The sequence below is a fragment of the Salmo salar genome, chromosome 23 (genome assembly GCF_965601325.2).
Source record: "Salmo salar chromosome 23, fSalSal1, whole genome shotgun sequence".
Taxonomy (NCBI): Eukaryota; Metazoa; Chordata; class Actinopteri; order Salmoniformes; family Salmonidae; genus Salmo; species Salmo salar.
In genome coordinates, this window is record NC_138313.1 from 13,049,328 (window position 1) to 13,062,477 (window position 13,150).

Here is a 13,150-nt window from a genome sequence, read left to right on the forward strand (position 1 = left end):
CTATTACAGTACTGCGTGTGATTGTGTGTGTGCCATTTCAGGTGAATTCAGATCGAAATGACGTTTGAGTGTCAGTGTGTTATCTGCACTGACCTCTCAGACACACACCTGCCCTTCAGGACTAACCAATTAATGTACAGTGGCAAGAAAAAGTATGTGAACCCTTTGGAATTATCTGGATTTCTGCATAAATTGGTCATAAAATTAGATCTGATCTTCATCTAAGCCACAACAATAGACAAACACAGTCTGCTTAAACTAATAATTCACAAATGATTGTATTTTTCTTGTCTATATTGAATACATCATTTAAACATTCACAGTGTAGGTTGGAAAAAGTATGTGAGCCCCTAGGCTAATGACTTCTCCAAAAGCTAATTGGAGCGAGGAGTCAGCTAATCTGGAGTCCAATCAGTGAGACGAGATTGTAGATGTTGGTTAGAGCTGCCCTGTCCTATAAAAAAAACACTCACAAAATTTGAGTTTGCTATTCACAAGAAGCATTGCCTGATGTGAACCATGCCTCGAACAAAAAAGATCTCGGAAGACCCAAGATTAAGAATTGTCGACTTGCATAAAGCTGGAAAGGGTTACAAAAATATACCTAAAAGCCTTGATGTTCATCAGTCCACGGTAAGACACATTTTCTGTAAATGGAGAAAGTTCAGCACTGTTGCTACTCTCCCCAGGAGTGGCCGTCCTGCAAAGATGACTGCAAGAGCACAGAGCAGAATGCTCATTGAGGTTAAGAAGAATCATAGAGTGTCAGCTAAAGACTTACAGAAATCTCTGGAACATGCTAACATCTCTGTTGACGAGTCGACGATACGTAAATCACTAAACAAGAATGGTGTTTATGGGAGGATACCACAGAAGAAGCCACTACTGTCCCAAAAAGAAATTACTGCATGTCTGAAGTTCGCAAAAGAGCAGCCGGATGTCCCACAGCATTACTGGCAAAATATTCTGTGGACAGATGAAACTACAGTTGTGTTGTTTGGAAGGAATTCACAACACTATGTGTAGAGAAAAAAAAGGCACAGCACACCAACATCAAAACTTCCTCCCAACTGTAAAGTACGGTGGAGGGAGCATCATGGTTTGGGGCTGCTTTGCTGCCTCAGGGCCTGGACAGCTTGCTATCATCGACGGAAAAATGAATTTCCAAGTTTATCAAGACATTTTGCATAAGAATGTTAGGCTATCTGTCTGCCAATTGAAGCTCAACAGAAGTTGGGTGATGCAACAGGACAACGACCTAAAACACAGAAGTAAATCAACAACAGAATGGCTGCAACAGAAGAAAATACGCCTTCTGGAGTGGCCCAGTCAGAGTCCTGACCTCAACCCGATTGAGATGCTGTGGCTAGACCTCAAGAGAGCGGTTCACACCAGACATCCCAAGAATATTGCTGAACTGAAACAGTTTTGTAAAAAAGAATGGTCCAAAATTCCTCATGACCATTGGGCAGGTCTGATCCGCAACTAACAGAAAACATTTGGTTGAGGTTATTGCTGCCAAAGGAGGGTCACCCAGTTATTAAATCCAATGGTTCACATACTTTTTCCACCCTGCACTGTGAATGTTTACACGGTGTGTTCAATAAAGACATGAAAACGTATAATTGTTTGTGTGTTATTAGTTTAAGCAGACTGTGTTTGTCTATTGTTGTGACTTAAATGACGATCAGATCCAATTTTATGACCAATTTATGCAGAAGTCCAGGTAATTCCAAAGGGTTCACATACTTTTTCTTGCCACTGTATGTGTGGGGGAATGGAGAAAATTCAAAGGGTCAAGTGTTTCAAAATTATGACTTTAATACAATATGAACTGGGGGTGTTTTGCAAAAAATAAATGTATTACATCTTCCTGGCAGGTTGCAGGTATACAACATTGACGTTGTGCAATCCTATGTAACTCATATATATCATACGCTTTCCTGCACTGGCATTACACATATGACTGCATGCAGTTCTTCTGAAGGGGAACAGGTGGCAGCAATAATATTACGCAATCCCGTAGCATATGCCTTCCTACACGGGAATTACACATCTGTCCTGTAGGGTGTGGTTCTCCTTACCTTCTGGTGTCCAATCCAGGCCATGGCCTCGTTAATGCTCCACCCAGCTTCCTCCCAAGCGCCACTCCCTCGGCTCCCCCGGCGCCGCCTCTGCATGGTCCCGTTTATGGCCATGTGGACTCCCGTCAACTGGTCCCTACACATCTCCACACTATGGAGGGGGGAGGGGGAGCGAATGTCAATGTTAAACTCTTCCTGAAACTCTTCCCCAGGTCGTTGCTGTAAAATATAATTTGTCCTCAGTCAACTTACCTGGTAAAATAAGATGACATAAATAATAAAAGAAACACATGAACACCTGCGTAACCCTAACAGTGTAGAGGAAAAAGGGAAAGAGACAGAAGTGAAGGAGAGGTATATTGTGCGGAGCAATATTAGTCATCTGTTCGCGTATCTGACCTCAAACAGTGAGAGGGAACGGGGAATAGAGAGAGAAACAAGGAGAATGGATATTGGTTTATCTGTATGCGGTAGTGGTGGTCATCTCATAGCGTGTCTAACCTTCGGACCACGCTATCGTTGGGTTGTCCCATCTGTCTGAGGTCCAGAGCACATGCCTTCAGCTGCCCTATTGTCTCTCTGGCCATGGCCATGTAGTGATCTGCCTCCACTGTGCCGCGCCCAGAATCGCCGCCCTGCAGGACACACAGGGAAATGTCAAACACACATTATGGCTTTGTACATTATGTTCAGTCTAGCCTCAACTTGCCGTTCTTGGTTTCTCAAACGAGAATACGGTAGACTATATTCAGTCAGGTAAATCCTTCAGTTTAAGACCCAGTTAAAAATCAGTTAAGGACCATAATGTATAGTTCATGAGGATGCAATGCATAATCTTTCTGTCCGGATAGCTTCTATCTGTAGGCTAATTGACTGTTGGCACAGTAGTGTACTTTAATAGTTAAAAAAGTACATTCTGTGACAGGTCACGGCCAACTGAACACTTTCCCTGGGTTAGATTTCATTGTTGGTGTGTGTTTAAAGATAATCCCTGGGTTTACTGCGGACTGTGTGCTAGACACACGCTGACATGCACTTCTTATTCTCACTTCATGCGTGACCAGAACGCGCACACGCTGAGTCGACGACACCTGCACGAACATGCTGAACGTGCCAAATATGGCAGAGACAGATGCGAAATATAATCTGACATGATTCTGATAAGACGTGGCTTGACAGGCCGAAAGGATTTAAAAGCTGTTTTAAGATCTTCTGCGCACATGAAGCGGAAGGGCGAAGTCACACCTGACAGAGCATGTTTCACAAATGCCTTAGCCAACCGCAGACACACAGTTGTGAAGACTCGTCATCAGAGTGAGTGTGTCCAGTCTAATGACCTGTTATGGATCATCTCATTACTTGAATATAATAAACCCGACATTTAAAGGGATAGTGCAAGACTTTGGTCATACTCGCTGTACCGGTAGACTTCCAGTCATTTTGCTAGCTCTCGTTAGCTTTAGCTCACAAAACGACCTGTAACTTCTTTCACACTGCACGTAGAGACATGCAAATGGCATCATTGAGTTCATCTGATTCTGGGTAACTAGGTAAACGCCTAAGTTGAAAATCGTGCAGTATCCCTTTAAGAAACCTAACAGTCATGTTCCTCTGCTGATTAAATGCATAGACCTACTTGTACTAACACACCACAATTCCACTAAAGCAAGTCAGGAGGGGCTTGGTTGCAGGATTGGTATAGTAATCTTAGCTTTCATACCTCAGTCTACAGGTGCAGTACATGTCTTAATCAGAGTGTCTGATTACATTTACCGTTGCCAGACATGAGACTAACTGTACTTAGACTAACATCATGACCAAAGCCAGTATCTCAAAGCAGACAGGACATGAAGTACAGAATTAAATAGAACACTGTTGTTATATATCTATGGTGGGTAGTGACTTACAGCCTGTAGGTAGTGTTCTGCTTCCCTCAGGTAGTCCTGACACTGGCCCTGCAGGATGTAGGCCTTCTGGTGGAGGCCACTGAGGGGGAACTGTCTGTAGGAGACATGGAGGGAAGGGTTATAATCAACATCTTACTGTTATCCAACCGGTCAATGTTAGGGTACCAGTCAATCAAATAATATTTTGCAAACAAGTTGTGTGGTTGTATTGTGTTATAGGCTACCTGAGGCCTAGGACCTGCATGTAACAGGGGTTAGCCTGGAGCAGTTTAAGTCAGAGGTAGACGCATATCAAATATCGCCGTTTCGGTTGCATTCCCCTGCCCTGCCTTCAGTTTTTAAGTGTTTTTAAAGCCAAAACTTTGTTAACTGTCACTTTTAACTTAGCATTTAAAGTAGTTTCATGATTATCATTATTGTTATCGGTATATATGTCAACATCATCGATAATATAAACATCATTATCATAATCATCTTCATCATCAAACAACATTGTAATCAGCATCATCATCAATATCCCCATCATCAATTACACTTTCTGCTATGTACATCAATGATCCCAAAGGTTTACTGTAATGAGTTATTATCTTAGTGTAGCAATTAGCAAGTCTTTAGTTATCCGAGGATGATGCCGCTATGCCCTGGTTGAATTGAGCATGAGTGCAGGGATAGACAAAGGGGAAATGTGAGTCAAGAGAACTGTCACATTTTCCCTATGCCATTTGCAACACAACAACACAGAGGCTGCATTTACACAGGGAGCCCAATTTTGATCTTCTTGTCCACACTAATTGGTCTTTTGACCAATCAGATCAGCTCTGAAAAAGATCTGATGTGAAAAGATCTGATGTGACTGGCAAAAAGACCAATTAGTGGGAAAAAATAGAATTGGACTGCCTGTGTAATCGCAGACATATTCAACTATAACCATAACCTCTATAGTGTAGACTATAGAATTGTATAGGTTGATATCAATAAAATGTCACAATACGGTTCAGAGCGTTCAATTTTGCTGCTGGGGGAACAAGGAGACGACCCCCAGGTCCACTAAAACCATTGACAACTACTTGGTTTTAATATCATCACCTCTTGAAGAGTATAGTCAGAAACACATAACCGATTATTCCACATTTAGCTCTGTCATTAGAGTTATACAGCAAGTAACTGCATGCTGTTTATGATCATAGCCCATTAACTAGCCATATTGACGTGATCTGTTATTAGCTTGCTAGCCATTTTGACATGCAATATTTATGCATTAGTTCTAACATTATATAACATGTATATTTCTTTCATGGGCAAAAATTCAGTCCATAGGACTGAAAATGTATGATTTCAACCAGCATGTCTCTGTCACTAACAAATATAGTCATGGGTGGTAACTCAACAATTCACTCGAAAAGGCAAGGCACACTGGGAAATTATATTGGAGCCGTGGCTTGGTGGGGATGTGGCTTTGAATTAATTGTTTTTGGCCACATGTGAGTGGAAGTGTTGTACCAGTTGAAGTGCTCTTTGGTTATGTTTATTAAAGTTTGAGCATGTCTGCTACTAGTTCTGAAGTCTTTGTACATGCTTATATAAGAGCATGTGGCACTAAAGACTCGTAAACATTATTGTAATGTCCTTAATCCAACACAAGTGACCTTGTCAAGAGATACAGACCTACATTGTCTTCAGAAGGTATTCATACCCTGTGATTTATTCCACATTTTGTTGTTACAGCCTGAATAAAAAAAAATGTTAAATGTATTTTTGTCTCACCCATCTTTCACACAGTACCCCATGATGACAAAGTGAAAACATGTTTTTAGAAATGTTTGCTCATTTATTCAAAATGAAGTACAAAGGTATCTAATTTACATACAGTACCAGTCAAATGTTTGGACATACCTACTCGTTCAAGGGTTTTTCTTTGTTTTTACTAAGACATCACAATTATGAAATAACACATATGGAATAAATTAGTAACCAAAAAAGTGTTAAACAAATCAAAATATGTTTTATATTTGAGATTCTTCAAAGCAGCCACCCTTTGCCTTGATGACAGCTTTGGACACTGTTCACATTCTCTCAACCAGCTTCACCTGTAATGCATTTCCAACAGTCTTGAAGGAGTTCCCACATGCTGAGCACTTGTTGGCTGCTTTTCCTTCACTCTGTGGTCCAACTCTTCCCAAACCATCTCAATTGGGTGGTCAGGTGATTGTTGAGGCCAGGTCATCTGATGCAGCACTCCATCACTCTCCTTCTTGGTAAATCTGCCCTAACACAGCCTGGAGGTGCGTTGGGTCACTGTCCTGTTGAAAAACAAATGATAGTCCCACTAAGTCCAAATTAGATGGGATGGCGTATCACTGCAAAATGTTGTGGTAGCCATGCTGCTTAAGTGTGCCTTGAATTCTAAATACATCACCGACAGTGTTACCAGCAAAGCACCCCCACACAATCACATCTTCTCCTCCATGCTTCACGGTGGGAATCCTACTCTGCATCTCACAAAGACATGGTGCTTGGAACCAAAAATCTCAAGTTTGGACTCATCAGACCAAAGGACAGATTTCCACCGGGTCTAATGTTCATTGCACGTGGCCAAAACAATTCTCTTCTTCCTATTGGTGTCCTTTAGTAGAGGTTTCTTCTTTGCAGCAATTTGACCATGAAGGCCTGATTCACGCAGTCTCCTCTGAATAGTTGATGAGATGTGTCTGTTACTTGAACTCTGTGAAGCATTTATTTGGGCTGCAATATTCTAAGGCTGGTAACTCTAATGAACTTATCCTCTGCAGCAGAGGTAACTCTGGGCCTTCCTTTCCTGTGGCGGTCCTCATGAGAGCCAGTTTCATCATAGTGCTTGATGGTTTTTGCGACTGCACTTGAAGAAACTTTCAAAGTTCTTGAAATTTTCCGCATAGACTGACCTTTATATCTTAAAGTAATGATGGACTGTCGCTTCTTTTTGCTTATTTGAGCTGTTCTTGCCATAATATGGACTTGGTCTTTTACCAAATAGGGCTATCTGCTGTATACCACCCCTACCTTGTCACAACACAACTGATTGGCTCAAACGCATTAAAAGGGAAAGAAATTCCAGAAATGTACATTTTACAAGGCACACCTGTTAATTTAAATGCATTCTTTGTCACATTTTTTGTACTTTTACTTTAGTGCCTTATTGCAAACAGGATGCATGTTTTGGAAAAAAATATATTCTGTACAGACTTCCTTCTGTTCATTTTGTCATTTAGGTTAGTATTGTGGAGTAACTACAATGTTGTTGATCCATCCTGAGTTTTCTCCTATAACAGCCATTCAAATCTGTATGTCTCTACATGCAGTTGGCCTCATGGTGAAATCCCTGAGCGGTTTCCTTCCTCTCCGGCAACTGAGTTAGGAAGGACGCCTGTATCTTTGTAGTGATTAGGTGTATTGATACATCATCCCAAGTGTAATTAATAACTTCACCATGCTCAAAGGTATATTAAATGTCTGTTTTTTTATGTGGGAAAAGTCAAGGGGTACTTTCTGAAGGCACAGCATTTGCATAATGGTTAAAATACCATGAGGTGTAATTGCACAACACCATTGGTGCAAACTATACACACTTCCTAGTGTTCTTTTTTTAAATTAAGTTCTGTAATGTGTATTATGTTGATTACTTTCTGTAAAAAAAAGATTAATAGCATAACACCATTGGTGTAAACTATATACACTTCCTAATGTTAAAAATACTATATGAGGTGGTATTGCATAACCCTAAAAGTGTTCATTCCTTAACACTGAAAAAGTGTAATAGTGTCAGCTCTAAGCACAGTTTTAATTTAACACTGAAAAGGGTGGACCCATTTAGACACTGGCCCATAGTTAAATGTAACACTAAATGTCAGTGTTGATTTAACGCTGAAGAATTTGCTGTGTGGTTAATTTTCTGTATTTTTGGGGGGGTTGTCAGCAGGTCGTTAAACTTGGAAACAAATACCTCTCAATGATGCCTAATAAATTATTAACTGGGTCGGCACTCACAGATAGATAATATTCGCCCCTGCCATAGCCTAGGCTATATATATATACGACAACGACACAGGCCTATAATTATCCCACCGACAAAATCAAGATCTTGACATAAAAAAAGAATGAACTAGATTGAAATAATGTGTTAGATGACACGGTTATATAGTGCATTGTATTTATCTTCAGTGGCAATGGAGTTGTAGCCTAGTTCAAATGTATACGGGCAAGTGAAAGCAATTGTGTAACCCAGGACCCTACAGCACAATACGGGCCTTTTGAAGAAAAAACTATTCTTACCCCTGTCCGTATCCACCACCTCCCATGGAAGTCTTTGAGTAGCTGTAAGTATTATCATCCATGTACTCCTGTCCATATCTATTACCACCGTGCACTTCGCTCTGGGCATACTGTCCAGTTCCCCCGCTCAGGTCGGGCCTGGACCCGATACTGCGGCTGACATGAAGCCCCCTCTGGGACCCGTATAGACTCATCTCTGGATCCAAAAAGTTAGAAAACTCCGCTGGAGAAAAATGGTGGATGAAGAGTTTGTAATCGTGGCTGCAGTGCGCAAAAGCTGTCAGAGGGGACTGTGTGAAGCGGTTGGTGATCCCTCTTGCACCTGTCTGCGGAGCAGCGTCCCTAGGCAGCACCGACTTGATCTGCAACACGGAAAAGTATCGTTTTTGGCAAAACAAAACAGACCACACCTTTTATCAACCTACTTTTAATTTAGAGTTTTTTTCTTTCCACGTCCCCGGCCCTCCTCTATCTCAACCTGTACTCAGGGGTAGATGTATCATAGTAAACGTAAACTGTCTTCCTCCATTTAGTATGATATGTACGTTTCGTAGCCAAGGTGGAGAAGTGGTGTGTGTGTTTGGTTTGGTTCTTCTATCCTTGTGGGCACCTAAAATCCCCAAAAGTCCCCACAAGGATAGTAAAACTAGGAAAAAATCTACCTCGTGGGGACATGTCCCATGTCAAAGGATATTTTAAGTTTATACAAAGGATATTTTAAGTGTATGGGTTAGGGTTACAATTAGGGTTAGCATTAGGGTTAGGGTAAGTGGTTAGTGGTTAGGGTTAGGAGTTAGGTTTAGGGTTTGGGTTATGGGTTAGAGTTAAGGGAAATAAGATTTTGAATGTCCCCACGAGGACAGAAGAACAAAACATGTGTGTGTGTGTGTGTGTGTGTGCGTACATGCCTGTGTTTTCTGTGGGAGGGTTAGGCCAATTATCTCTCAGTGTTCAGGCTGTTGTTGAAGGTCAAACTGAAGAAGTCTTGACACTGAAATGTTTACTGTTTCTTTCCAACAGATCACTATTGACGAAATTAATGGAGTAAGAGACTATCAGAAAAGGAAAGCCCCCCCTGGCTAATAAACATATCGAAGGCGATCCAATATTGGTAATTTTTTTAAAACAGTTATGTATGTTGCAGACAATTGTGACAGTTCATCTCTAATGAGATATTCATTACAACATTCATTGCAAAAGCATTCATAACATTATTCATTATAATAGTTTTTGGTTACACTTTACTTGATACCCAGCATCATAACATGTTATGACACAGATATAACTGTCATAACAACTGACATAACTTGTCATAACCTGTTATAAAATAGTCATAACACTGTCATGACACATATTTAGACCTGTGTGACATATATTGCGTTATTTTATGGCTGGTTATGACACCTACATAAGAGTGTTAAAACCCACAAAACCTACCAACCTACTATTTATGGCTGGTTATGACACCTACATAAGAGTGTCAAAATGCACAAAACCTACCACACAAGACAAAACATTCCATTACACCATAGCCTACATGTCAACAGTATGTTTATGTTTAAAATATATATATATTATTACCATAAAAAAATGTCCTTGTAATTGTGCACACATTGATGTCAGACATGCACCTACCCCAATGCTCTGTTGCTGGTGACTGGGTTAAATGCAGGAGCAGTTTTCAGGAGCAGGACAAGACACCCTCTTTTTGACTGATGACTGACAAAAGGGTACATAATAGGCCTATCTGGCATATATGATTATGATGGGCATAATGCTTCTTGACAGTGTCATAAAGTGTATTTTCTTAGTTCAAGTAAAGTGACACAGGATGGTCATAATGCTTCTTGACAGTGTCATGAAGTGTATTTTTTTAGTTCAAGTAAAGTGACACAGGATGGTCATAATGCTTCTTGACACTGTCATGAAGTGTATTTTCTTAGTTCAAGTAAAGTGACACAGGATGGTCATAATGCTTCTTGACAGTGTCATGAAGTGTATTTTCTTAGTTCAAGTAACAAAAAAAAATGTTACATTTATTTAACTAGGCAAGTCAGTTAAGAACAAATTCTTATTTTCAATGACGGCCTAGGAACTGCCTTGTTCAGGGGCAGAACGACATATTTGTACCTTGTCAGCGCGGGGATTCGAACTTGCAACCTTTCGGTTACTAGCCCAACGCTCTAACCACTAGGCTACCCTAAGTAAAGTGACACAGGATGGTCATAATGCTTCATGATAGTGTCATAAAGTGTATTTTCTTAGTTCAAGTAAAGTGACACAGGATGGTCATAATTCTTCATGACAGTGTTGTAGTTGTAATTTTTCACAATATTTTAAATAACTTGTAGACATTTTTTTGTACATTTTTTAAAACATTTTAGTCATTTAGCAGACGCTCTTATCCAGAGCGACTTACAGTAGTGAATGCATACATTTCATAAATTTTTTCTCCTTACTGGTCCCCCGTGGGAAAATACACTTTATGACAGAGGATGTGAGAAACAAACTTTCAAACGAAAGGGAACTTCTTGGCAGGAAAAAAAAAACTAACTCAAACTCATGTAAGTCATTACCAACCATAAAGTAATGCAATATATGTCACAACAGGTGTAAATATATGGGTCATGACAGTGTTATGACTATATTATGACAGGTTATGACACGTTATGTCAGCTGTTATGACATATTATGACATGGTTATGAACATATCATAATGTGTTAAGGCACTGGGTGTCAAGTAAAGTGTTACATAGTTTGGTAAGTACTTTTATCACTGTAACACATGCCTAGACACTAACAATATGCAGATCCCTCATCCAAGACAATGGGTGGTGTCCACAGGAAAAACAAGTTTGACAGCACTCTGTCACTGGTAGAGAGAACCTGAAAGTCAATCTTACTGATGTTAATCAGCACAATAAAGAATGAGTTATAACTATTTCCATCTTATCATCTTACAGTATCTTTAAAGTGGCAATCAGCAGTAGAAACAACAAGGCGTTTCCCTGCCTCTTTTTCAGTAAAAAGCTGAGGGATGCGGCTGGAGAAATGTCAACTCTCAGATTCATAGACAAAGCTATGGATGCAAGGACTGACCATCCATGATATCACAATTATAGTTTTAACCATGTTTTAAGGCTATATTGTGTTTGTTTACATTTTTTTTGTTTACAAAGTGTTGGAGTAAAACAAGCTTATTTGATGTTTCTGATGGCTTAAGACAGTTGAACTAAGTTCATTGGACATATATATATGTTCTATTCTTCAAGAATCAATAGCTAATTATCATTCATTTACAAGTCCAAAAATGGATGTAGCAACTGCTGAATGCCCCTTTAAAGATAATATGAAGACATTCAACTTCACCACAAGGCATGAGCTCTTCTAAAAGGTTAACAGTAGTGTGTCTTGGTCTCAAATGTTGTCAATTCTGAATATAATGTTGTGGTAATGTGTTGTTTACCATGTGGGGTAGCCAATCTTGCACACAGTACACAGACTGAACAGCCTTAGCCTCTGTACTTGACATTGACCAGAACGACTCTACCCCAACGAACTCAGCAGGCTCTGAGGAATCTCACAGCTCTTTCTGTGTGTGTCTGTGTGTGTGAGTGTGAGTGAGTGAGTGAGTGTGTGCATGAGAGCGTGCGTGTGTGCTTGCTTGCTTGCATAAGTGAGTCTTCATGATGATTAACTGTCAGGGTACAGTGTGTGTGCATAATTCATTTATTGCAAGACTGTGTGTCTCACGTTAGCTCAAACATGTAACTGCAGAATGTTGCTCCTATGTGTGTGAAGTAGGCCTGTTGCACCAAGTTGGAGACCGGGGTTATGACCCTTATGCTTGTTGTCATGGAAATGCAGAGCAACATACACATAAACCACCCTTTCTTTATCAACCCGAATCCTTCCCTCCATCTCCAGAAGTGTCAAACTTTTAATAGCAGCAGTGTGGGTGGATTGATTCGTGTAAGCTATAAGTTGGAGTCTTGGAGTTTTATCATATAGAAGACCAATTCAGTACCGCCCTTATAATCACTAGGCCATAGAAAGGGTTGGTTGTCTAGCAACAAAACCAACACGTGTGCAACTATGGGGTCAAACAGACGGGGTTGGCTTAGATTGTTGACAACATGTAAATTATATTTCATCTCCAATGTTTATTGAAAACATAAATACATTTGGACAATGAACACTTGTTGTCTCAAATACATCATTACAGTTTGGTTAGCTAGCTAGCGAATTTTAGCCATATTAGCATTAACATGAAATCAGCCAAAAGCTCAAACAAGACATGGTACTGTATCAAGAACAATATAAAACTAGCTGAAACGAGCCACTTATGATTCCCCACGTGGCAGTTTCTTGTCATTATTGCTAGCTATCTGGCCATCCAGAATCACAACAACACACAGACATCTGCCCCATTGAAGCATGTGCATCATTTTTGTGACGTTGTCAGCTAACCCATCTACATGCCTGTTGGTGAATTTAAAAACATACTAAAACACGTCCCTGCGTTTGTGTGCACAAATGAACACACACACACACACACACACACACACTCTCACACACACACACACACAAACACACACACGCTGACACATACATTCTGCCAAACTGACATTCCATGGCTGGTCTTCATTCTACCACGATTGAAAACAAGTAAAGAGATCAGTGTGATGGAACATATTGTAACACATCTTTGTTCTTGTCTTTCCAATGCAGCACAGTCAATCCTCCATTATGAGTACAAGAAATGCATACAACAAAGTGAAAGTAATTGGCTTGAATTCTTGAATGTCTGTGTCACAGAGGCTCTCCGCTCTGCCAAAGTGGACTGACTCT

General features: G+C 40.3%; 1 protein-coding gene across 2 annotated transcripts in view; it reads right to left on the reverse strand.

The window, feature by feature from the left end:
• The window catches only part of LOC106584072 (desmoplakin-B), a 36,134-nt gene extending 27,429 nt beyond the window's left edge, over positions 1 to 8,705 (reverse strand). The window contains exons 1-4 of one of the 2 annotated variants that reach the window (XM_014168912.3): positions 8,300 to 8,705; positions 3,992 to 4,085; positions 2,586 to 2,719; positions 2,085 to 2,235 (exon numbers count right to left, since the gene is read on the reverse strand). In XM_014168912.3, the coding sequence (XP_014024387.3) occupies positions 2,085 to 2,235; positions 2,586 to 2,719; positions 3,992 to 4,085; positions 8,300 to 8,493 (573 nt within the window). In that variant the 5' untranslated portion in view covers positions 8,494 to 8,705. The remainder of the gene's footprint in view (positions 1 to 2,084; positions 2,236 to 2,585; positions 2,720 to 3,991; positions 4,086 to 8,299) is intronic. The other variant, XM_014168913.3, reaches the window with a different exon arrangement.
• Between the last annotated feature and the right edge of the window lie 4,445 nt (positions 8,706 to 13,150).